General features: G+C 37.5%; 1 protein-coding gene across 1 annotated transcript in view; it reads right to left on the bottom strand.

Annotated features, from left to right (window-relative positions):
- Positions 1-19,577: 19,577 nt before the first annotated feature.
- Positions 19,578-27,953, bottom strand: part of LOC307005715 (carboxypeptidase Q-like) — a 56,736-nt gene continuing 48,360 nt past the window's right edge. Inside the window, exons 7-8 of the mRNA XM_079626109.1 lie at positions 26,758-26,959; positions 19,578-20,078 (exon numbers count right to left, since the gene is read on the bottom strand). Coding sequence (XP_079482235.1) covers positions 19,918-20,078; positions 26,758-26,959 — 363 coding nt within the window. The 3' untranslated portion in view covers positions 19,578-19,917. The remainder of the gene's footprint in view (positions 20,079-26,757; positions 26,960-27,953) is intronic.

Here is a 27,953-nt window from a genome sequence, read left to right on the forward strand (position 1 = left end):
CACCGTGGGCCTTAGTCCTGGCGGTCTGGGTCCCCGCTTGACTCCTCCTTCTCTCCTCTCTTCCCTAGCTCCTCCCACCATCATCACCACCTTGGTTTCTCCCACCACCATCTCCTCATCTTCTGCTCTTCGCCAGCCCCTCGTCCTCCTCCAGAGCCCCTGCCCACCCGCCGTCATCGTTTTTGACTATCATCGGCACGAGGCTGCACCTTCTGGGACAGGGTGTTACTGTAACGGTATGTTATCTCTTGAAGAGTGAAAGACTGTTTATTTTGTACCTGTCTTTGTGTGCTCATTATAAGCACCTAACCTGATAATATCGTTATAACAGTGAGCTATCATGTTTGTTTGTTTTTTAAAACAATATAAAGTGTGTTTTCGAACATCTAGTGGGTTTATAACCTTGAGCAAGAAAAAAATAATTAGTTGTAAAACTAATAAAATGTCTCAACGTATATTAATATTAATTATTACATTTAAGTGTTTTTAAACACATATAATGTAATTTATTTACGCTTAAACAGTGTTTATAATCTTACAAACATTGATCTCTTTTTCATGTAAAAATGACCTCTTGTTTACTGACTCATTCACTAGATGTCGCCATACGCTGCATTAAAATCAAATGATTTTCTAATTTACTCCGTCACGGAAATCGGTTCCCTCAAAAGTCTATTGCAGCATATCTGAATAACCACAATGTTTCACACTTCCGCATAACGAGACGATTTTATACAGGGATCTTTAAACTGATGAACTAACAAATAAAACATGTTTACAGAGAAAAAGGCAGATGATTCAGAGTAAATTTACATATAAAAAGCCTTCCGTGAAAGGTCTGAGAGATTATTTGCATGAAGCTGACAGGCGGTTGAAGAGAATGGAGGGTAAAACGAGAAGATGTTTCCGAAAATCGAAAGTAACATGCTGACAGGACCATTATTCACCTGCCTCCAGCTTGATTTGTCTGTACAATTCAGCCGTGTTTTATATAGCCTTTTTACATTGAAGGAAGCATTCAGGACAGATGCTACATTCAAGTCAATCAAACGCAATTCATCCCATGCATGAAATGTTCTGAAATGAAAAGAGAATCCAAATAGGCTACTCTCAGTAGGAGTGGTTTGAGAAGAGCCTAGTTGTGTGGATGTGACAGTGTATAAGCACAGATCAACAGCATGCACTTTAATACAAATATCTTCAGTCCTTCTTTGGGATGTTAAAGGGAGGGTAGGCAATTTGTTCCAGATTTTTTTGTTTTTTGTTATTGGTTGAAAGTCTTATTTATATGTATACCTGTCTGTCAATGCATTTTCATACCTCTTTGCTTGCATAGACCACGCGTCATCAGCGCATTTCATACTATGCAGAGTTAGACAGACGTCAGTCAGTCAGACATTAAACATCGTCTCTCCTGACACTTTTGTTTGCTCTGCTCTTGTGCTTTGAAGAAGGCGGGTTTTGGAGACGCTCTGAATGGAGGGTGGGAACTCATGCTTTCAAAGTTCGCTATTGCTAGCATCTCAGAAAATTACGTAGCCTATACCCTCCCTTCAATAAATCTGTCATTGATGGATCCCTAAACTTTAATATATTGAATCAATATATATATATGTATATGCTGGTTTCGACCCTGACTGCACAGGACACCATATTTTTAATATGATTTATAATATTAAAATACTTTATTCTAAGGCTATTAACATTTCTACACCATTTCACCCAATTACATTTCTCTCTTTAATTGTTTCAAAGGGTCCCGAAGCGTGTCTACAGAGAAAGGAAATAACCCTGCGGGGAAATCAGTTACTGTTTGACACACATACCTTTTTAGTCATACAGAAGTGATGATGCGATACGAAACTATGATGAATCTGTGATTTGCCATATTTGGATATTAAGGGATTTGCAAGAAACACACCATAAATATTTATGCATTTTTGCTCAATGAAACACTGGAATATTGTTTCCTGTTCCAGAGACTGATAGGATCTGCAGGATCTGCAGCATCAACAACAGAAGCGGAAAATCCACAGCATGCCGCCCACTCATCGGCCCAGAAGGAGACTGGCTGAATGAAACAGACAGTCTGTGCAAGGCAGCTTCAACTTTACATTCTACAGGGTGAAACACAGGTAACGCAGACGTTTCATACCATCAGAAACATCTGACTGTTCTTGTTTATTCCTGTTTACCCGTGCCGAGAGAAGAACATAATTGCACATGAAAGATGTTTGATTCAAATGACAGGGGCATGTACATTTGAGCATGAATCATTCACTCCTGGAAGTGTTTTGAAACAAACACTAAACATCTGCATTCAGAGAAATACAGCTTGTCTCAGCAAAGCCAGGCTGGGAGGTAAACATAACGTGAATTCATAAAAGCATAGCATATATTTCAATACTCTCAAAAGTTTTTTATATGTCTGAGGTGCGCAGGCCATGTTTCTGCATGCTGTGGAAATTATGCATTACTGTAATGCAATCATCAAACCCCCGGAAACACTGAGCTATCCATCACTTACGGCCATTCCTAAAGTGTTCATTTGTATTCATAGTTTGCTGCAATTCTCTCTTTTGGCCTTTTCTTCCCCCCCCCCCCATATTTTCTTTAATTTGTTGTTCACACAGAGAGCTGATCTTGCAGCTTCTGGCATTGCTCGGTTGTAAGGGATCCATCAGATGTTTTTTTTTTTTATGCCAGCATTACATAATGGACTGAAACACCAGGCCTCTTAACATCTACGCCAAGTCTGATCATTAATCAAAATCCTCAAAACACTAGTGTTTACATCAAACAAACACATTTCCTTCAAACACACTGCATATTATACACGGATAATACTGTGCAGAGCTGATAGACAGACAAACACGTTTCTGAACTAAGTGTAAAAGAAAGAATATATATAGATACTTAAACACAATACACTTTTGTGACTCCTTTTTAAAAATTGCACTTTCCTGTAGCTCAAACAGTAGAGCGCTGGCGCTTGCAACGCCACGGTCACGGGTTCGATACCCAGGGAAAGCAAGAACTGAATGTAAAATGTGTACCTTGATATGCAGTTGCTTTGGATAAAAGCGTCTGCCAAATGCATAAATGTAAACTTTAATACATTTTAATTTAATTGCAATGAACATGCAATTAAGTGTCCGAAAACATTACATTCAGTTTGTTCTTAAGTATATATTTTAATATTAATTACATCACTAAGAACTCTTTTTAGAAGTATGCTAAAGTGTACTTTTATCATGGATGAAGAGGCAGGTTTGGCATGAAAGATGACATTGGCTGTCGTGTATCCTGTAACCAGTCGCAACATGTCAAGTTTGAATATGTGGAAGTGTAAATGAGACTTGAGAGCTGTTGTTGTTTTTAACCAATAACAACTTCAATTTCAGTCTCCTCCTGATACAAAGGTATTATATTGCTTTTTGGAACATGTGGAATATAGGACTCACAGAGTCATTTGGAGGACTGTCTTTTTTTTGGAGATTGACAGCTCATCAAGAAATTGTATGCAAAAAAGCAGCATCAGCATTCTGCTAAACGTCTTTTTCGTATTCATGGGAGAAAAATGAAGGGGATCTGACCACCATTTTTTTTTTTTTTTTGGTGAACTTTCCTCTTCATGTTTTATTTTATATTATCTCTAAAGTTTTTTAAACATGAGCAGTTTGGGTCATGGATGAATACATGGAAACTCCATCATACACTCCATCATTCCAGCTGCATCACTTACCGCAGTCCCGGGAGCATCATTTACATGACGGTACTGTAATCATTTACACCACCGCAAATGGTCAATCAAGACAAGAAGTCTGTAAGCTAGTGCTGGAATTAACCGTGAAGAGGAGGGAGACTGCAATTATAACCACATCCCCCTGCCTCCTTAACCACTGTTTAAATGGCACATATATGTACCACGGAGCAGCTTAGACACAGAACTTTTGCCCCTTGGTTTTCAGAAGATTTTTTAGACTGCCTGTAGTAGAAGTAAAAAACCCAGAAATGCAAAAGAAATGGGGTTAATTTAATTTTGAAATTGGTGGAAATAAAATAAAAAAAACCACAAGGAAAATTAGTTCAGAAAAGGTCATCGCTGTGAGACTGCAGGGTGTGTAGGAGTGGGAAAAGAAAAAGTTTGTGACCATGGCATGTGATCTTGCTATTCTCATCACTAGTGACTCACTCAGTGCACATGTAAAATTTTCACATTGACACACCACCTCTGACCTTTGACCATTTCACTATGACATATCCAGCCAACTATGTGGCAGACTGTGTGACAAGGTAGACCTGCATTTTTAATAAGCACAATGTGAATATTAGTTGACCGGGAGTGTTTGGGCATCTGAAAGAGTTTTGTGCTCAACGTGATAAATTTCCATATTTATCTGATACAAATTAAAGTGGTTTAAAAAAAATATATACTACTTATAGCGAAACTGGGTAAATTAATGTCACGGTCAGTAACAATTGAAGTCCACTTGAGGCAAGTCACAGTGAGAATACAAATACAATTCATTCCAAACATGAAACAAAGGCATAACACGAGATGGCACTCAAAACTAAAACTAAAACTAAAACTAAAACTAAAACTAAAACTAAAACTAAAACTAAAACTAAAACTAAAACTTACACAACATTACAGGAAATTCAAAACTCACCAAAGACACAGCTAGGGCAAACATGAGGGCTTAAATACACAGACTAATTACAAGACAAGGAACACCTGTGAACAATGATCAGACGGTTAACAAATGACAAGACACATGGCAGGATCACATGACAAACAGGGAAACACATGACAAGACACAGAAACAAAACGTGACAGTTAACCTTCTCCACAACTGGCGTAAGTTAACTTTTTTGCTCACCATGCCACTGCGCTTTGTGGTTTTCCAAAGTTACTACACACACACACACACACACACACACACACACACACACACACACACACAGTAAACCTTGTTCACTCAGCTGCGCATAATAGCACCGAATTAATAAAAAACACAATATATTGACCCGCGTTCTGTTTTCTATAATGCGCCGTGCACGTTTGCGGTGACGTATATGCACGCAAACGGACCAGGGTCCGATAGAATCAAGTTGAGTGTGAAACCAGACCAACGCTGCGCGGGGCGCCGGGAACAATCGCGCTCGGGCTCGAACCGCAGCAAACGAGCCCAGTGTAAAAGCCCCCAAAGTCTTACCACAGTTACTTCACACTGGCAGTTGAAATCAGCTCCGTAAAACGCAATACACCACCAGCGGACGTCGTACTACACCGTTGAAAAGTGTCGGAGGCTTCGGAAGCGAGTAGAAAAAAAAGAAAACGGCCACAATATTGAATTATACATTTTAATTGTATTAACTGCCTTAATAACGTTATAAAATCTTGAAAATAAAAAAAATGACATGACAACTTATCGTTATGAAATCATTATTTATTTTATTAAAAGTTAAGAATTCAGGTTTGTTTATCAGTAACGTTACCATAGCAACGATAACTTCCACTGGAATTGTCGGATAGGAACCATCCGTAGCCTTTCGCAAGAGTTACATTTTTTGAACGCATCCGGATGACCAACTGACACGATTTTTTTCGCACAGCACTCGTTCAGAACCGGTTCGGACCCATTCGCATGCGGTCTGCGTATCTCCATAGGAAATGAATGACTTCCGGTCGTTTCGAAGCCGTATCGGAGCTGATTTCAACTGCCAGTGTGAAGGCGGCGTTAGCCCACGAGTTTCGAAGTCGCAATCTTATTGGTTGAATTAGGATGTCTGGGAGACGTGTGTGTCACGTTATTTATCGGTCGGCATAAAAACAAATGCCGTGACGCCAAAACCCCTCGTGGAAAAAGAAAGCCGTTGTGTTTACAACTGTGACAATGAGCGCTTACCAGAATCAACTAAACGCTGGATTTTGAAGTAGCCTATGTGAAGTTTGTAGCTCCATTGTTGCAGTAAACTTACACAACGTTCTTGAATGAATAATTTATTAGAAGCACACTGGCCTGTTGTAGGTGTCGGTACACGATCCGTTCCATCTGCACGATCCGTTTCACGCATGCGCGTAGTTACGTGGTAGAAAACGTCACGGTTTTCCTACACTATCGGTATCGGTACCGCGCATGCGATGAAACACTTGACGGCCAGGCGGCACAACTTGCGGCATATTTGTGTAACGTTAGTTGTATTGTGTTTAAAATTTCGATGTGTTTACGTGGTTGCCAATCCAAAACAATAAAGGAGTTGTTACATGAACATAGGCCTACATGATCAGTTTTCTCCATAGGCTACTCTCCTTTGCGATTCATTGCTGTATGGTATTAGGCTTAACTTAGTGTTTTGGTCGTCAAAGACGGTTTGTATTTATTTATTAAAAGCTGCTAATATTAGTTAACTTTTAAGTTGAGTAATTTTGTATTAGTATGGGTCTGTATATAGCTTAGGCTAATATATCTATATAATCTAAATGAGGGAAATAATCCCTTCAATGTTGTTTACAGAAGACAATAAGGACCATAAGTGACTATCTGCACTTCCATTAAGAACTACAAACAAGTCTGGGGAAACATCCAAGTATTTCAAACTGACAATGGATATGACTTGAAAAGAAGCATGTGTGCACATCGAAGTGACATGAGACCAGAGGTGGACAGTACTGAAGTACATTTGAATATCTTTATTTAAGTAAAAAACAAAACAAAAAAAACACACACACTCTCTCTCACTCACACACACTCTCTCTCACTCACACACACTCTCTCTCTCACTCACACACACTCTCTCTCACACACACACACACACTCTCTCTCTCACACACACACACTCTCTCTTTCTCTCACACACACACAAACACACACACACACACTCTCTCTCTCACGCACATACACACACACACACACACACTCTCTCTCTCTCTCTCTCTCTCTCTCTCTCTCTCTCTCACACACACACACACACACACTCTCTCTCTCTCTCTCTCTCACACACACACACACACACATGCGTGGAACACATCGTGCAGTGTCATAAGTCGTCGCAAAACAGAATTATAATTTGCGCATGCGCGTTTTCTACCACGTAACTACGCGCATGCGTGAAACGGATCGTGCAGGTGGAACGGATCGTGTACCGACAGTAGGGACATCAACATTATATTGTCACGCCGCTATGACGCGGACCAAAACGAACTGTGATTGGTTGCTTTACTTGTCAATCATATGTCACTGAAGGTCTGGCTACGCGACTAGCCATTGAGCATTTTCACTGGCCACAATTTTAACATCGATATCATAGGAAAAAACTATAGATATTAGCTACTACACTATAGCCATATAGATATTTTTATATATTATCTCATAATTTGGCAGCAGGTATATTAGGCTGCTGTCACTTTAAGACCTGACGCACGCACATGATACTGTTACACAGGTTTTCTTTCTCAACTGTTTATGTTCTTGTAAAACATAATTGACTGTGTTTACATAGTGCAAGTGCAAAATTGTATCAGTAGGGTGGTGATCATGTATCATAGTGAGTGATGTCCCCCCCTATTGCTCGTTTCTAACTGGTTAAAGTGAAGGTAGTGCAACCAATCCCACGTTACAACATTCCCTGATCTCCCCTACAAGAGTTTGCCTACAACTGTTTCTCAACAAAGCAACTTAAGAATCTGTTATAGATAAATCCTACAAAACAATTTATCTTGCATCCTTTTTATTGCTCAGTATGAAACAAATGTAAATATTCAGCAGCCCGACATTACTTTGTGTATGTTGCCAGCTGTGAGACAATGATGAAACTGCACCGAGCTGAGAGCTGTTAATGATAGTCAGATATAAACTTCTACAAAGATTGTATCGGTTTTGCAGAAGACACAAACAATAGTGTTTTCCTTGCAATGCTATAATGAAAAATAGACTATACGGCTTTATGCAATTTGGATGATTGACTACTATAAGTGAAATTGGGGGAAAAAAATACTGTGAAGAAAAAATCATTACAGACAATAGGCAGCAGAACAGGCTGTTTTACTATTGTACCACTCGATTGCAGTAAATTGCATCAGCTCTCCGTTTCAATAGTCTAGTCGCTCCTTCCTAAATCTCAAGAATAACACGGTCTTGAAATCAATTTCAATAAGAAAAAAAGTGACAAGTGCCTCATAAAATCAAATCAGCCATATAAATTTAAGTGGATGTGCACTTCAACCTGTCAGCGAAGTCAAAACCATGTCAGGACAAATGAACTTTCTGAAGACTGATGGAGCAGACCTGATCTCCAAGAGGGTACAATCTAAAAACTGTGTCTGCTCATTTTCACAAATTCTGATATTATCCAGTCAAAAACGTATTCATTGATTTGGTGGGCTCAACCTGTTAGATATCTGATAGCCCTCCATGAACGGTCATAAGGGCATAAGCTGCAACCTTGACGTTCAAAGCTAGATTTTAATAAAGGAGAGAAGAGTTTCAAGTTTAAGTTATTTCTCGAGAACGTTTAAAAATAACAGTAGTTGACCAAAGTGCTGTACATAAAGGGTCGTAAAACAAACAACAATGTGAGGATTTGAGCTGTCTTTATTTGTCTTTCTCAGGGACATATTTCGTTCTGAATAGGCTGCAAAACTGGCCATGTTCTTTTGCTTAAGCTTCATATAAGTCTAGGAATTCAAGGATTGTGATCTGTAGCATCTGTTGCACATTTTATTGAAAAGACTGGATTTCTGTGGCTTTATCTTCCATTGTACCGTGTGAAAACACAAGGCTGTGGAAAACTCATCTAAAGAGCAGTCACACATCAAAGTTACAGAGGTAGAAAAAGAGAAAAACGTCCAATTAAGCCACTCAGTGGTTTGTCAAGCAATTTATTTTTTTCTTACTTCCTTAAGTACTTATATTGTATTCAAAAAAGACATAATAATTAGTCTAGAAAAAGAGAACTTTTTATCCAAAGCGTATTTGTAAAGAACTACAACATGCCAAATGTACTTTAATCAACGCAATTCAAGTCGCCTTTCAAGGTCTGAATCAATTTCTAAAGCAGACACTAACAATTTACCCCACATCGTGTAAAGCTAAAGTCTGACAAAACCTAATGCAGCAAAAAAAAATCTTAATGAATGCAGAAAATTCTTGAGGACACCTATACAACAGCAGGAAATTAGCATTAGCATTAGCATTAACAGGAACTGGTCCTCCCTTACAGCAAACACACCAGAATTAGCTCACTTGAACGTGTCAATCAAAATGCAGGGTTGAGCACACACTGAATGTTTGGAAACCAGATGAAAACTGAAAAATGAGACAAGCTGAGTTTCACTGGCAGCCACAGCTGAACTTAACCTCTGGCTACAACAAATCTCACAGGGAACAGAGACAATAAATCTGCTGATTTCAGTTGCACTGACAACACACAAACATTTGTTAAACCTTAGTGCCATCCTACTGAAATGTTATCCAAATGGGATGAGATAACGTGTAAAAGTAGTCACAGAGATGATGGATTTCATTTAATCCTTTCTGAGATATATTGCATGAAATATTCATTCAGTTGATTCAGTAAAATTGAATTGAATCCTGCATTTGGAATATCCTCTCTTTATCGCCCAGGGACATGGCTTGGCTGTTTTTGGTTGCCTATTATCTAAGAAGATAAAACCTTCAATGGTCTGTACATTGGCATTTGAACCCAATTTTCACAATTACAAAATAGCATTGTTTTTCTTTCTACAACCAAATGATGATGAAAGCAGGTGCTTGACCTTCAGAAAATGTTGATCGTCAACCTCAGGAGGTACGCCGTTTTGTTCTATTGACTTCTATTCCCAGACAGTATGGTGACATTGATACAATGTTGAGTTTTGATCCAAACCATCATTTTGGTTGAGATTGACATTTCAATGTTTAGAGTGTGTTGGATCAGCATTGAAATTTTGAGGAAAGCCAACAGCACACATTGGTGGATTCAGTGACATTGAACCAACAGTGATTTGTAATTGATGAGCGTAAAATCATTCAGGCTTGTTTCTCTGCAGAACACTAGTGGGTGTTTCTCAATCCGTGGGGCGTTTTCAAACCACAATGGGCATTTTCAACCGCTTTACACGATTTGCTTTAATACACTGGGGGCTTGGTGTAGGGGTGGGCCTTTATGATTTTATCAAGTCTGTTGAAAAATGGTAGAAAAACATTTATTGTAGTTTGAAATTGGCCACTGATTGGTAAACGCCCATTTTGTTTTTGCATGTGCACTTCTCAGTAGTTGAATGCTTCCTCATTGGAGAGAGAACATAGGTGCATCCTCTACAGAAGTCTTGTTTGTTGCAGCCCGGTCTCACCCCAAAAAGTCATATACTGACGGGTCTTGACCATACGTCAACATACGACGAAAAGGGTACCCCTATAACGTCAATATGAGACGCAGACATAAGCGCACCAGCAGCGCCTCCTAGCGGTACCCTAACGCATACCTAAACCCAACCATACCCGAATCGTCACATATGGACGTTAAAGGGTACCCTTTTCGTCGTATGTTGCCGTATGGTCAAGACCCGTCAGTATGTGACGTTTTGGGGTGAGACTGTGTTATTTGTTGAAGTACCTGACATACTTACATGACCTCTCTAGCACAGTTTCAAACACCTTATTTCTCCGTTCCTATGTTTTGTATGCTTATTTGCGTTTGATTTGTGTTGTTACTCACTGTAATTAGATCAAAATGTTATTAAAGTGTTTGAATAAAGCATCTATTTATCTACATTCTTTAACTTAAACTGCATCTTGCTTTAATAAAGTTTATTAGGAATGTCCTGAATAAAGTTCTAACGTCATTTAACAGATTTCTTGAAGTGCAGGAGACATGGACATGAGCAAGAATGTTACACTGCAAACATAGCCCATGTCTTGTATCTGTCAGCTTGCATGCAGAGCACATTGCTCCTTTAGTAGGAGTGAAGGCAGATGAAGATGCACAAAAAAAAAGAAAAAAAGAGAAGCACCCTCCTGATAATGCTGACATTGATTATACACTGAGTTGTTGTCGACAGCAGAATCACCTGACCTGGGACTTGATGATATCATGTGCCTCATCATCACTGCTTAATCAGGTAATCATTCATATTCCTGAATCTGTATTGAGTTTGAGAAATGTAACTGATTTCCAATCAGTTTAGCTTGTTTCCAATGAAACACAATAACAAAAAAAACATCTTGTGTTTATTAAGAAAGTGACTGACATGGCTATTTTGTGATATTTAAAGAGAGTAAGGTCTACATAAGGTGAATCTGCAGCTTCAAATGGATAGTTCAGCCCGAAATGAAAATTATGTCATCAATTATTCACCATCAAGTTGTTCCAAACCTGTATGAATTTCTTTCTTCTGCTGCACACAAAAGAAGATAGAGTGAATAATGTTGGCAACAAGACAGTTAATGTTAGCCATTGACTTCCATGGTATTATTTCCTACTATGGAAATCAATGGCCACCGTCAACTTTCTGGTTACCAACATTCTTTAAAATATCTTGTTTTGTGTTCAACAGAAGAAAGAAACTCATACAGGTTTGGAACAGCTTGAGGGCGAGTAATTCATTTTGGGCTGAAGTATCCCTTTAAAGAAATTTAGATTCTTTAAATGTAGAAAGTTAATTCTTCAATGTAGAATGATGTTGAATGTAGATTCAACATCACTGTGTAACGTTGATTCAACAATATTACCATTTATTATTTTTGTTAATTTCAATATTGATTCAGCATCGGTGATGTAGAATCAATCAGTGTAATGTTGATTCAATAGCATTACCATAGATTTTTTGTTCAACATAGTTTCAACATTAACTGAGGGTGCAAAAGTGACGTTGATAAAATATAACTTTGTAATGTTGAATCAATACTTTTACCATTCATTTTTGGTTGAAATCTCAACATTGGTTCACCATTAACTGAAGGTGCAAGAGTGATACTAAAGCAACATCACTTTCTAACGCCATTTCAATGTAATAAGCGTTGACGCATCAACACTGTCACTCAACATTGTTTCAATGGTTACATGCTATCTGGGTTCTCATTGATTTTCTATGAATTTTCCATTTTTCCAACTCTGTTACCAAATTGTAACATGGGGCGGCAGTGGCTCAGTGGTTCATGTAGGTTGTCTACAAACTGAAAGGTTGGTGGTTCGATCCCCGGTTCCACTGGACCAAGTGTCGAGGTGTCCATGAGCAAGACACCTAACCCCAGCTGCTCCCGACGAGCTGAGTGGCGCCTTGCATGGCTGACACCGCCGTCGGTGTATGAATGTATGAGTGAATGGGTAAATGAGAGGCAAATTGTAAAGCGCTTTGGTGGCCATGGGTCTATGAAAGCGCTATATAAATGCAGTCCATTTTACCATTTACCATTTACCATGTCTAAAAACTTTTTTTTCTAGGTATTAATATTAAACATAACCAAATTAAATGTAAAAAAAGGCCACACCTAAATGAGAAGCAGGGTTGCACATTTGCTACTGGATTAATAACCAAATTGCTAACCAATTTGGAACAGATGTATTATATTTTTTTGACTTACATTTCCCATGGTACCACAGTTTTTTGATAAATCAAACCAGAGTAAATATTTTTTTATATTTGTGGGGGTCGGGGGGGGGGGGGGGGGGGTCGGGCGGAGTTGGTTGTCTACGTCGTATGGTGTTAACAATAGGTTATTTAACATACACTGAAAAAAGATTCAATGGGGATCTATTTAATTTCTTAATTTAAAAAACCTTTGTGCCAAAAAGGTTCTAAGAAGAAATGTCTTAAAATGATTGCATAATACTTTGATGGGTTTTTAGTGATAAAGGGTGTTTACATGCTGTGTATTTAATTCCTAAAATGTATTTAAAATAAAAAAATTAAATAAACTAAATGAATTAAAACTAAATCCATAAATTTATACCATGATGGAAACCACTAAAATGTTATATAAATCAAGTGCCTGACGGAACCCTTTACGGTTCTTTATAAAACCATTTCTTAAGATCTCACTTTAACATGGTATTTGTGCATCTAATGCTTAAAAAAAGAACCCTAAAGAAACGCCATAGTGTAAAATGTAAAAATAGTGTGTGCAAGTGCCACTAACAAAGTGTTTATAGTTCATTTTAATTTACCACTTCTGTTCCCCTGACATGATCACTAATATATTGTACTGAGCCCCAGAACAAGGCTTTCCATAACGTGTCTCTTACACCAGCAATAATGTGCTCATATTCACATTGACAGCATGATCAAAAGCCGGCAGCTTCAGAAGCTCTCCGATTTGAGCTAGCTGACTAACAGAGATCTACATTTGGCCATAAGGCATGCAGCCCCACAGAGATCCTCCGTTCCAAAAGCCGCTTGTCAACTATCTGTCAATTAAAGACAGTCAAACAATCTTGTGGTGACTTCATTTTCTTGTAGGGAAACAAACCATTGAACTAAATAAAAACTAGCTTACAGATTAACCAATTCTTTTCACCCTAAATGCAGCAGTGAACACCTTATAAATTGCATTATTTTTGTCAGTTTTTTTATTTAATTTTATTGTAAGGTGCAGAGACTGTTTAGTTTAGTATCCAGATAATCTTTTTTTGGTCTCTGTATTGAGATGGTTGGTGGTGTTAGAGAAATATTCTGGGTTCAATATACAGCACTGAAGCCATAATGGTGATTTACACAAATTAGTTTGACTTGTCCCTCATCTTTTACTTTAAATGACAACTATTATGCTTTTTTTATTTTACCTTTCCTTTAGTGTGTAATATAGTTGTGTGTGCATGTAAACTATAGGGTCCGGGGACCTCCAGGGGCCACAAGGGAGTGCTAAGGGGTCTGTGAAAAAGTTTGGAGAAAACAGTGTAAAAATTAAAAAAATGTATGAATAATAAAATAAATAAAACAATTAATTAAAATAAATGAAATGGGAACAAACTAAATAATAAAAAATAGATGAATAAATTAGATAAGAAAACAATAATATGTCATGAAAATAATAAATATTTTAAAATTAGATTAAAATAAACAAGTAAGCTCCTCATTAAGCCTCAGGAGCTGAAACCTGATGTTGGTAGGTGGTGTTATATTTCCAACACACGCTCTAAGCAGTTGACCAATTACAACAAACCAGTTAGCTAATCAGAGCAGACTGGGCTTTTTTGGAAAGACGGGCTTTGAAGAAACATGAACTAAAACGAAGAATTTCAGGCAGAGAATGAAAAGAGGTAATGCACAATTTTATTTTTATAATTATAATTTTTTAATTAAAATCATGTAAATGTATTCTAGCAGACCCCAAAATAAAATAGAGCCAAAAAACAAATTTTGGGGTGAAATAAGAAATAATGGCTTACTAACCTTTTCCATGTTGTATACAATTATATACACTTTTACTTTGCTGCCCTGACATAATACCTAAAATCCTAAAACAACCATGAACATGACGGAAACAAGTTTGCAGCTCAAATAATACAAATATTTTAACTGAAGAATTAAAGGAGCAGTAAGCGATTTCTGAGAAACGCTGTTGAAAGTGGATCGGACCGAACGCCAAAACACACTTGTAGCCAATCAGCAGTAAAGCGTGTATACACTCATTAGGGGGCAGGTGCCTGTGTTGCACAGCGTGTTTGTGAATTTGGGGGGGGCAGGGTTATAAAGAAAGTGGTGTGATCCTTTTGGGTAGGGCGAGTTTGTTTTGGTGATTTCAAATATCAACAGCATTTTTCAGAAATCGCTTACTGCACCTAAATATATGTTTTAATACAATTATAAGCTAAATATTTTAAATATATATTTTTTTAATAGCAGGGAAAGAAAAGCAGGGATGATTTGATATTATTTTTTACTTGTAGTAACATTATGCTACAAACCTTTTAAAAAAAATGACTTTAACATTCTTCACCAACTGCTCCTCAACCACCTTGGCTTTGTTTTAGGTCTCCTCTATAACTCTGACATACATATTTTGTGTGCTTGCATAAAGACGTCCCAACGCCCAGCCTGGTGAAAAGGGACGAGTTGATTCTATAAATAAAGCATGATGGATGGACATCACGCTCCATAACCCTATGTAAAGAAGGTGACTCTGTGGAACTTTAAATTGGTTTGTGTTGTGTTTACTGGTGGGCTGTCTTCAGTGTAGGTAAATGGAGGAAATAGTGGCCTTTCCCACTCACAAGATTTTCCAACTCATTACACTCAACAATCTCTGCATAACCTCATTAAACTCAATGGCCCTATTTGGAAGTCTGTTAGTAAGCAGATGAAACTTTTAAGGCACATAAAATGGGTTTAGTAAGATCAACGGTACCCACGTCACAATGAGTGCTTTTACTTTCCGCGATCTGTGCTTCCACAACCTGTAATTAAATTACTGACCGCTTCCATATGCATCTATCCCAGGCATGCTTTTAAGACCAAAGCCAAGTCTAGCATTCCAAACAACTCTTGCACACACTTCTGTACCCAGGATTTCTGGGAAAGTTAACATATTGCGCCTCCTATGTCTAGATTGAGCTCTGAGTTTTGTTTTCATAGGCCGAGCGGTGCCCTCAAAAATCCTGACATCATTTGCAATAACATACACAAATGCGGCTAAAAGCTTCCAGCTGTTTTCTACTCTAAGCAATTCTCTCCTCTCTTTGAGCTGGAAAATAACTGTGAAGGTGCGATGCTGCTACTTTTACCAACACACCCCGACGTCTGCACTGTGGGACTCAAAAACAAGAGCTCAAATGATATCCTGACTACATTAAATATGAACATTCCACAGAAGAAAGGTTAAAGTGCTGTTCCAGGTTCAGTACAATTTTTAAAGGGATAGTTCAGCCAAAAATGAAAATTCTGTCTTAAGCATAAATTCTTTCCAAGATGTAATGATTGAGAACAATTCTCATAGGTTCTCTCACATCAAGCATTAAAGTTTAAAGGAACACTCCACTTTTTTTTGGGAAATAGGCTCATTTTCCAACTCCCCTAGAGTTAAACAGTTGAGTTTTACCGTTTTCAAATCGATTCAGCCGATCTCCGGGTCTGGCGGTAGCACTTTTAGCATAGCTTAGCATAGATCATTGAATCTGATTAGACCGTTAGCATCTCTCTCTTTTTTTCTAGGCCAATATGACTAGGAACTATACTCTCATTCCTGCATAATAATCAGGGAACTGTGCTGAACCATGGGTGCAGCAGGCACAATGATATTACGCAGCGCCTGAAAATAGTCCCCAGCTCGGTAACTTCCAACGTGACCGGCACTAAGTTCGTGATATCATTGCGCCTGCTGGTATGGCAGCAGTTCCTTGATTATTACGCAGGAGTATAGTTCCTAGTCATATTGGCCTAGAAAATCGCGAACTTTTTATTTTCTGTCGGTCTTAGTACAGTATGTAACTACAGAAGAGTCAAGTTTTAAATAGGAAAAATATCAAAACTCTTTGGTCATTTTTTTGAGAAAGATGCTAACGGTCTAATCAGATTCAATGATCTATGCTGAGCTATGCTAAAAGTGCTACCGCCAGACCCGGAGATCGGCTGAATGGATTCGAAAACGGTAAAACTCAACTGTTTAACTCTAGGGGAGTTGGAAAATGAGCCTATTTCCAAAAAAAAAGTGGAGTGTTCCTTTAAGCTTCCATTAAAATGTTGATTGCATAGACTTTCAATGGAAGGAGAAAAATGATGGGAGATTATTAAAAATATCTTCATTTGCGTTCCAAAGATGTTGAACAAAAGTGCTATGGATTTGGAACAACTAAGCTCGGTCAACAGGATTACCACAAAAAATAAATATATAAATAAATTATTTGTTTGCATCCCGCAAAAAAAATGGAGGTTATGGTGAGGCCCTTACAATGGAATTTAACCGCAGAAATATAAAGCTTGTCATTTTATAAAAGCACTTACAGGTGCAATAATGTTTCTGTTAAAATGTGAGTATGATTTGAGTTGTGAAGCTGTTAAAATAATCCGTTTTAGAGTTAACTGGTGTATGTTGCCATAATATTGGGTACAATTTTACACAGAAAAGATTAGCAAGTCATTTTTCACACTAAAATAAAACATTTTGGGGCTTAATTTTTTTTTTTATGTTATGGATTAGCCACATTTACTTCCATTATAAGTGCTTTACTGTAAAGCTGATTTTAAAGAAAAGGAAGAACAAGCCAAAAAATGAAATAAGTAAAAATCAATATTATTTGATTATATCAAATAATCAAATAATATTATGGTAATCAATATTATGGCACAAAAACTGATTGACCATCGATTGAACTTGTACTGAATCCGCAATATTCCTTGTGAAATGTTGTGACTGGACCTTGTTAATATAGTACACCGAGGCCAAAGAAATATTCTTGGCAGCTTTTGATAAAGTGAAGTCTCTGGAAATCCCAGGAAAATGCTTTTATGATGTGGTCTCCAATCTGAGACCCAAGGCAATATAAAAGCAGCCTTGGGTCAAGTCTGCAAACCTTTGTTACCCGATCAAAGCAGAGAGAAAGAACTCTTGTGGAGTCATTTTTCTTTAGGACAGATGAAATAATTATGTCTATGAGACAGTGAAAGTCAGGACTGGAGTAAGCACCACTTAAACACAACCAGGTCTTCATTTTGAGCAAACACTGACCTATTAGCCTGCTAACCAAACTTATCTGGGTAATTTTCCCTATAAAAAGCTCATGTCAGCATGTAATCGCTGCAAAACGAAAAAAATAAATAAAGCACAGATCCCATGAAACTGACACATAACCTCCCAAGTCTGTGACATTTCTCTTTGTGAAACATGTGCATTCAAGATGCTTGTATGATTCAGATTTAGTCAGCGCGAGTAGAAGCGCTGTGGGAAAACTAAAGACCGGGCCGATTTTCTTGCATAAAGCTCTTCTTAATCCAAGTTGTCATAGAAACAAGAACTTACTTGTTTGATGAAATTGAAAACCAGACATTAAGTGCAGGCACACATGGACACACGCACGTACCCATACAACTAAATGAGGATGCAAGATTACCAATACATTTTCTTTCGCTTGATAAACAACACTATATGTGCTTTTAATGTCAATCCAAAGTACACACAACTTTCATCACAATAATGTAAGAATAAGTAATTTTTTGATGTTTAAATATTTAATTTCAGCATAAGATTATCTAATAAATTATGCTAATTCTAATAACCACCCCACAAAGAAAGGTTTAGGAAAGGATATTTTTTCTTAAGCATTTTTGAAACCAGTTATTCAGAATTAACTTGTTTTTCAGATGAAAAATTATCCTAAATGAGAATTTTTCTCAGATCTATAGATTTAATATGATGGAGCTCTATAACTTTACTACAATATCTGACAAATTCCAGCCTGGTGTTTTCAATTCTGAGTGCTTATTCTAGGATTAGTTCACCCAAAAATGAAAATTTCAAACAAGACTTTCGGTTTAAAGAACCTAAGAGATTTAATTTCTGTCTGTCCATTTAAAGTCCATGCGAATAAAACGTTTCAGCTTTAGATAAAGACATTGTAAAAGTAGTCCATCTGAATCAGGCCGTTTAATCCAAGTCTTCTGAAGAAACATGTTAGCTTTATAGGATAAATATATTTAATTTAGGCTTTTTCACATATAAACATTAATCAATACACATGCATGGAGTTCATAGATATGGTAAACGGAAGCTCAAAGAACAACCCTCATTGGTTTTTGTGGAATCTCAAATGTGCTTCCAATATTTGATGTGCTACACAGTATATGTACTGTATGTGCATTGATCAATGTTTAGATGTGAATAAAGACCTATTAAATGTGCCAATTAAATCTGTTCATTATATAAAGCGATCACGTCTCTTCAGAAGACTTGGATTAAATATCTTAATTCAAGTGGATTACTGTATCTTTTGCTGGAATGTATGGAAGCTTGTTTCCGCCACTGAATACAAAATAAAAAAGCGACTAATACAGTAGCTACTCGAGTTTACATCTCTCAATTCTGACTTTTTTTCTCGCAATTCTTACTTTAAATTGTGGGTCAGTCTTTTTTTTCCTCAGAATTTGACTTAATAACTTAATATCTGGCCATTCTGACTTTATAACTCACAATTGCAAGTTGAGAAAGAAAGCCAGAATTGTGAGATAAAAAGTCGCAATAAATAGTTTTATTCCGTGGCGGAAACATGTTTCCACAGGAATTGACTTTCAATGAAAGGACAGAAATCTCTCAGATTTAATAAAAAAATATCTTCATTTGTGTTTTAGTGATGAATGAAAGTCTTTTGAGTTCGGAAGGGCATGAGGGTGAGTAAATTACCATTTTCATCTAACGTTTTAACACCTTCTAAAAAAAAAAATTTTTTACATTAGAGGAACAATGGCTTGATAGCAGCGTTTCCATTACCTTGTTTGTTTTATGAAAGCAGAACTGGGCTTAGTTTCCAAGGGGAAGTCATATGATCTGATGAATAAGACCTATTCAGTTTGTGGAATAATTATGACATCATAACAGCATCACACTGTTTATATCAACTTCTGAAACCAAGACTCTTCAAATTTTAGTCACGGATGCTGGATCTTTATTCAGTTTTTTAATGTGCATTTTAAGATTATTAACTGCTTATGTTTAGAAATTTGTCAAATCAATAAATAAATTACAAATAGAAATTACATAATTAAATAAAAGGATAATAAGACAATTAAAAAAGAAAATTACACATCTATCAAAGTAGCAGTACATACTACATGACAGTGGAGTGATCAGGAGTGTATCTGAGGTTATGATAAAGTCAACAAAAAAAAACATCAGGCTGTTAGAGGATTCTCAAGGTAATGGTTTGATCGACCGGCTGCTGTAAGCTGATGGACAGGGGTTTGTTCAGGCGTTTACGAGAGACTCACTATCTGGGGAGCATTTCCTCCAGGTCAGCGACCACGTAGGCCACCACAGCCCAAACAGCGGAACACAGGTTCATCTCCTCTGGGTTTTGAACGCTCATTGTATCACCGTCGCTGTGGTGGAACCAGAAGTACCGCTGGTCTGCAGTGTGCAGGCTGGCGCCTGGGGGGGGAAAAGACAGAATGAACAGAACAGTGAACAGAGCTGAAATGGTGTGATTCTGTGTTTCACATGTGTGAAAATTCTCCTTCTGCCTTCGAATATTAAAGAGTCTGGATACGTCTGCTCTTTAAAATAGTTCACCCATCATTTACTCGCCCACATATAACAAACCAAAAGTCTGTGAAAAACAGAAACTAAGAACAAACAGAACTTAATACGTGTGACACTATGCAGGGAGAATTAGCGCGAGAGTGCAATCCCATAAAAGCACCAATGGCAGTGGAAAGTTCTGCGTGTGATCTGCTGACGGGCAAGTTAAAGAACACAGACGCAGCTAGATGCATGATTCATCTAAATATTCTCCTTCCATTAATTTTGCATCTGAAAGGGAAACTCCTACATATGCAAATGCAACATGTTGTATATACTGTCCACGCCATTTTAGCACAAATGTTTCACTGCGTGTCTTTAGTAAATCCTCACAGTATTTTTTTTTTCAACGCCAAAAGAGCGCTGGCGAAAACTGCAAATCTGGCCTTTATTCATCTCACTTGCACAAAAACAGATTCAGTATTACTCAGAATGAATAAAAACAGTGAAATGCAAAGTCAAAATACTACGCAGACATGCAATACTTAAATGTTAAATAACACAAAAAATTTTTTCCAGAAACTATGCTATGTTATATTTCTGAACACTGTCATATTTCGTTCCCATATTAGATGGATGAGGTTAAGTGGTTGCTGCAGCAAATTGGTGGAGAAGATTATCGGTTCTGTTTCTCACACAAAGCTATCGTATGCCTTTAGAGCATCGGGAATACAACACACGAGTCACGTCAACCCATTTTAAGATTGATTCATGGTGCTTTTGAGTCGTATTTGAAACTTGAAAGCTCCAGGCCCAATTCATAGTAAATGCATGGAGAAAAAAAAAAGACTTAAGAATTTTTCTTCTTGTGTTTCACTGGGGAAGGAAAGTCATATGAGTTTCAAATGACATGGTGAGTAAATTACCATTCATTTTTGTGCTATTACAGAACGACAGAACGCATTTTCTTTCTTTCTTTCTATTTACTTTTAACTCTGAATGGGTTTTCATATTTCTAGGCCTTGATCCAAGTGATGCTGATGAAAAGCTGACCAGCCAGTGACTCATTAACACAGCATCACTCATGCATAATCGGTTTTAGATCAGTGTGCTTTAAAAGCGTTTGCTATATCCCACTGCAGGCCTCATTCTCTTTGTTTGGAGGAGCAATAAAACATGGAGGAAAAGAATCCAGTATGCATGTGGTTGCAGTTAAAGACTGTTTGCCTGCCATCTATTTCTGTACTGATCCCATATGTGAACAGGCACCAGCCACAAGATTCTTTATTCCCCTGGAAATACAGGGACAGTTTTGTTTGACCTTAGAAGGGTGCTTGGTGAAGCATTGCTTATTCTCTGCCCTAGAATCAATAGTGTGAGGTGTACGGTGCAATGCACGCTACAGGGACAATTCTAAAGGGCAGTGAACAGAAAAAAAAACTGCATAGGGTTGAGGCTATGTTCCAACAAACCTCAAAATGTAAACACAACTCGGTGATGTTTTTCAAATGTATTTGATTAAATATTTAAACGTGCACAGTCCTTTTTGTGTATGTATATTGTCTAATATGGATCTAATTGTCTGACTGGCTGTCTGTCTGTCTGTCTATCCATCCATCCATCCATCCATCCATCCATCCATCCATCCATCCATCCATCCATCCATCCACCCACCCACCCACCCACCCATCCATCCATCCATCCATCCATCCATCCATCCATCCATCCATCCATCCATCCATCGTTCAAGTTTGGGTTCAGTACGTGAAAATGTTAATACCTCTATTAAGCAAGGATGCATTCATTTGATTAAAATTGACATACTTTTACGTTGTAAAAGAAAATCCTATTGTAAATAAATGCTGTTCTTCTGAATTAAATGTATCACCATTTCCACAAACATATAAAGCCGACAATTAACTGTTTTATTAATAAGAAAGGTTTCAAATCAGCATATTTTAATGGTTTATAAAGGATCATGAGACAATTCTGAAAATGTATCACAGGCACAGCTATAAAGAAAATTTGAAAATATATTAAAGTAGATTTAAATTTTAATAATATTTCACAATATTACTAATTTAGCTGTGTTTTTGATCAATTAAATGCAGCATTGCTGAGAAAAACATAAAACAAATCTTACTGACCCTAAACTTTTGAACAGTATCAATCTTTATACATTGATACATTGATTTCTTGTATCGATCTTTTATTATCATTTTTTACAGTACTTCAATCCAAATTAAGGAACTGGATTGGAATCTATGGAATTCTCAACTTATTTCTGAAAAGTGCACAAACCTGGTGGTGAAAATAATACTGCTCCTTTAACGCTAAAGATAAATGCTCACAATACTTCATCGTATTTTCGGTCCATTCTACAAACCGTATCAAGCTCTGCTGTCGAGTTGGTTAACTGCCATGACTTTGACAGAAACCATCTTAACTTACAACTTTAAACTTGAGAAGAGCTGTTCTTGAAAATAGATGCCAATATTTCATGTTTGAATTTGCAGCTTTGTCAAGGGGAAGAACTACAGAGCAACCAAATGCAGCACAAAATCTTCAGTCGTTGGGGAAAAAAGAAAGCAGCTCAAGTCGCTCTATGTTGCTTTGGCTGTTTAGACAGCTGTGCGGATGATTCATTTGTTTAACGTGTTGGCTTTAAACTTCATTGGAATTTTACCATACATTTCTACATGCCTCCTGCTGCGTTCATTTTTCCTGCAGTGATGTCCTAGTCAATTCATCTGATAACACTGTGTGCATTAGGGGAACAACGGATCCTCTTGTGTGCCACAGTTCATTGGTGGTTAAAGCAATCAGACTGGTGACTACAGACATTAATGAGATTTATCCATTCTTATGCACGAGTAATTTAATATGATGATGGGAGAAGGCAGTATAGCTGCCATGCTTGACTTCCCAAGAGCTAACGTATGCTTATACAGTGAAGTCCCAGAGTCTGAGAGCATATTATTAAGCAAAAAAACGAAGAAATGTTATGACATGAAAATGAATATCAAATATGTATGTCATGACAACTGTCGGATTGTTTGGCCTGGTAATGGATATGACAATGTTAATATGTTTGGTTTTGGTTGAATAGGTCTGCTCAATGGCTACCGTCAACTGTCTGGTTACCAACATTCTTCAAAACATGAATGTTCAGCAGAAGAAAGAAACTCATACAGGTTTGGAACAACATAAGGGTGAGTAAATAATGACAATTATTTATGTCACAGGAAAAGAAATCCTTATCGCCAAAAAAGTCCAAAATAGACCGTAAAAGGAAACGTGACCGGAGATTAAAAAAAACAAGAGTTAATGTCGGGACAGCTTTTTGGAAAGAGCTAATGCAGGAGAAAGATTTCAAAAGAGGTCAGTTGCCTGCTTTCTTCTCGACAGGTAAGTCAATGTTACAGTCTAAATTACAAGCTTTTTTTTCATTGCTTGGTTGTGTACTTTATTATATAGACAGAAGATCTATATGGTCGCTTGGATCTCACCGATCCACTGCCTCTCTGTCCTCTCACTCTCCCTCTTCCTCTCCCTACTGTTGAATCATCTGATGATGATATCTAACAATGCACGTACTTCAGAAAAAATAACGAATGAAAAAGGCATAACTACTTATTACAATAGTTCATGTTTTTCACAGTCAGTAATTCATACTATTCGTTTGTTCGTTGTGTCAAGTTGCAGTTTGTTTGAAATAACAAACCTGTTCACCCGAAGGAAAACTCGATGAAGTGCTATTAGAAGACATCCTGTCATAGCTTTTTGGTACATAACGGCTCCCGTATGCAACACGCATTTGAAAAAGCGAGGCACTGGAGAGCACAATTCGTTTGAATGCAAAATACAATTTCACCGCTAGATGGGAGAAATTCCTACACAATGTCCCTTTAACTTTTTTACTCAAGTTTTATGCTGAAGAAAAATTGAGGACACGAAGCAGGAGCGAGTGCAATTGACAATGAAATCCGAGGAGACTTACACACTATGGGCCCTATCTTGCACCCAGCGCAATTGACTTTGTACACCGACGCATGTATCATTCCTATTTTGCACCCGCGCACAGCGGACTTTTCCCTCCACAGACGCACGTCGGTAAATTAGGGAATGAACTTGCGCTCGCGGGGGCGGTTCAGCGCAAAGAGGAGGCGTGTTCCGGCGCAAAACTCCCCTGGTGCTATTTTCCAGGTTTAGAAAGCAATTCCGCCACTGACCAGGAAAAAAACAGTCTAAAGACAGTGGCGCGTTGCGCGTTAGTGATATGGTATTTTAAGGGCGAGTGCTTGGCCATAATGTAGCCTAGTGTGTTAACGCGCATCCACTTTGATTCTCTAATATAAACAGACGCAGCAGTTTTCATTTTTGCAAATCATACATTATTACAAGGAAAAATATTAACACACGAGGGAAATCATTGTTGTGTCCGTGAAGATGTGGAAAAAGATCTATCTAGATAAAAAAAATAAAAAAAATCTAGATTAGGCTACACATTTACCCAAATTATACGCCTGTTTAACCGAAGCTAATTTGGGGGGGTTTCTCCCATCATCCCCAATGTCACTTCTCTGTGTTTTACGGCCCTGACGAGAACGTCGGCCTCCTCGGCTGTGAACCGCTCCTGCCGTGCGCTGGCAAATCCGCCGTTATAATAGCGATCCGCCATGGAACAAGCACGCCGGCTCTTAAACGGAATGTGAGAGGACGCTCTGATTGGTTTATTTCACGTTACGCCCAAACCACACCTATGAATAATGAAGCTACTTCAGACCAACCCCTTTTAGATTTGCGCCAGGCGCGATCGTCATTTATCCCGCCGGGAAAATAGCAACAGCGCCGGGATCCGCCCACAAAGTTACTTGCGCTTTGACACTTGCGTTTCAGATCGTTAAAATAGGGCCCTATAGGTTGATGAGTTCATTAATCCGCGTTTTAATATGCTCCCTTTCATGGAGATTTTTATATGAATGCTGAAGCTTTTTAGGTAGGGTAGAATCTGCGATCTCTGACCCAGTTCGTTTGCTTATGTCCATGGCTGAAGTACACTGTTTTCCTTCAACTGGCAACCCAGAGTGTCAAAACAATATTAAATTGGCAGTGGGCGGGAACACGGAACAGACAGTTCATAATAGAACAACTGGCTGTAGCATTGGTTTTCTGAGAAACGGGTATGTGAACTGAACATTCCTAAATTCTGCAAACATATGTTACGCCAGAAAGGTAGAGAAGACACATCTAATGCTACAAACATTTTTTTTTTCTTTGGAAATATCGAAGATATTGTCACGGTTTGTTATTTTAATAGCAATAAAAAAAAGATCAATAGTCATAAAAAGCTAGTGCTGCATGTTTTCTGAGTATGAAAATATTAAATGATACAGTACATTGCACCTCTCTCCAAATCTGCTCCTGAGGGTTAACAATGAGAGCTCACTGTACTTCACTTCTGCCAAGAATTCAAGGCTTTTCCGAGCTAATTTCACAGATCATTGGCTGAACTCAAACAATTAATGCAGTTCTTTCAAGTCATTAGACTGCTGACGTCCCTTGCAGTTTGTATGAGGGAGGTTGAAAAGTTGAATATTGTAAATGAAAAGAAAAACATACAAAAAACAATACAAACAATGTGTCAAACCATGACTGGTTTAAGCCTTTTACTTGAGTGGCTTCTTAACTTGAATACAAATGAAAAACTTGAATACTTGTTCATAAATTATTATAATACAAGCAAATGCAAAAAGGCACAAAATATTCATATATCCTATTCGATAATCCACATTTCATCCATATTTCAGATGAAGAAAAAAAAAGCTGTTCAAATGTTTGGGGTCAGTAAGATATTTTAAATGTTTTGAAGTCTCTTTATCCTCACCAAGACTGCGTGTACCGGTAATTGTTTCATTGTGAAATATCATTGCAATTTAAAATCACTGGTTTATATTTATTATGTCATTTTTAGCAGACATTTCTCCAGTCTTCAGAATCATACTTCAGAAATCATTCTAATATGCTGATTTGCTACTCAAGAAATATATAAAATAAGTTATTTTGATGAATATTTCAACTGTTTTAGTGGCATTTTTCTAAATATCTTCTTTTGTGTTCACATAAGAAAGAAATACAAAAGAAATACAGGTTTGGAATGACTTCTCGGTAACACCTTTTTTTTGATGGTCCCTACAGACATTTTGTTGTGTTGACTATAAGTAATGTTGCACTTACATGTCAACTAACTCTCATTCGAGTATTAGTAGCTTGTCTGCTTAATATCTGCAAACTCTTTATTTTGATTCTCCCCCAACAGACATTCTACTGACTATATTTCTTTAGTAACTTTGCAAGTACATAAAGTAGCAACTTATTCCACAAACCTTAAACCTTAACCTATTAATACTCTAGTGAAAGTTAGTTGACATGTTAGTCAACAGAATGTCTAAAGGGGACCATCAAAATAAAGAGTAACTGAATTTTCATATTTTGGTAACTGTCTTTCTAGTATGCTGTTTTACTTTGCTAATTGTAACCAATCACAAGGCAAGAACCAAGACTGAATTCTGCACTAGATGAAACTGACCTGGAACCCCAGCCTTCATCCACATGTTAATATCCGTTCCCTCTCCGTGTTCTTCAAGCGACGTGACATTGATGGCAGCCAACAGTTTCATCACCTCCTTCATGATTGCCCGAGCTTTGTCGCTGCCAGTGAATTGCAGTCCCAGAGGGCTGAAGGTGCCCAGATCAGACTCCATAACCAGGTCAAAGTTTGAGATGTTTGCCTTAGGAAAAGTGACCACAAAACCAGAATGTAAAATGCAATTTAAAAAAATATTCATATTAATAATATTATATTGTACAATATGTATTATATTATGTTTTTTTTATAATCAACCCAATATAAAGTAGCACTGAATGATTTTTGTTAATCTGGTTTCTTGTATCTGCCACAAATTTTTTTCTACTAAAAGAATGATGGTTTGTTTCATTCTCAGCAGTGAATTGCTAGTCCAGGTCATAGAAAGCTCTACCAAATATCTACATAATTGGATGTAATACAGTAAAAAGTTGGGTCAGTAGCCAAAACGCAGCATTTGAATCCTGCTTGGCCTGAAACCACCGCTCTATGATCAGAATCCAACCTCATAAAGTAAAAAACGAAATCCCATGGCAGTGCGCAGATACAATAGAGTTTTATGTCCAACTGCTGGCTAAATTGTTCCATACCATAAAGTATCACTTTACAGCACACAGACCTGACAAATACGGTTTATTGCACTGTTCGCTCCAAAACCAGAAGAGTCCAAGTACAACATTATTGACAGAAATTTCAGCCAATTTGCTCCTCCAGCTAAAATTAGGATCAAATCTGAGAGTACTTTCAGCATTAAAACAGACACCACACAGACCTGGTAAAAGCTTTTTGTCCGATGCCATTATCCAACACAGTAAAATAGGCTATTTAAATAATTATAAACAGGACTAATTGTGATGGTACTGTTTACTTTCAGGATAAAAGATCCTGATGAAAGATGATGAAGTGCTCTCAAGGACAAAAGAGTACTGAATGAATGTTCTGCTATAATGAACAGAGAAAAATGTGCTACATAAAATTTCTTAAAAGGTCTGCGCTTAACTGTGGTCAGAATTATTTGCACCCTTGGTAAATACGATCAAAGAAGGCTGTGAAAATAAATCTGCATTGTTTATCCTTTTGATATTTTATTTGTATAAATAAATAATAATAATCACATAAAACCTAACCTTTCATTTAAG

Source organism: Phoxinus phoxinus (assembly GCF_949152265.1).
Source record: "Phoxinus phoxinus genome assembly, chromosome: 10".
NCBI lineage: Eukaryota > Metazoa > Chordata > Actinopteri > Cypriniformes > Leuciscidae > Phoxinus > Phoxinus phoxinus.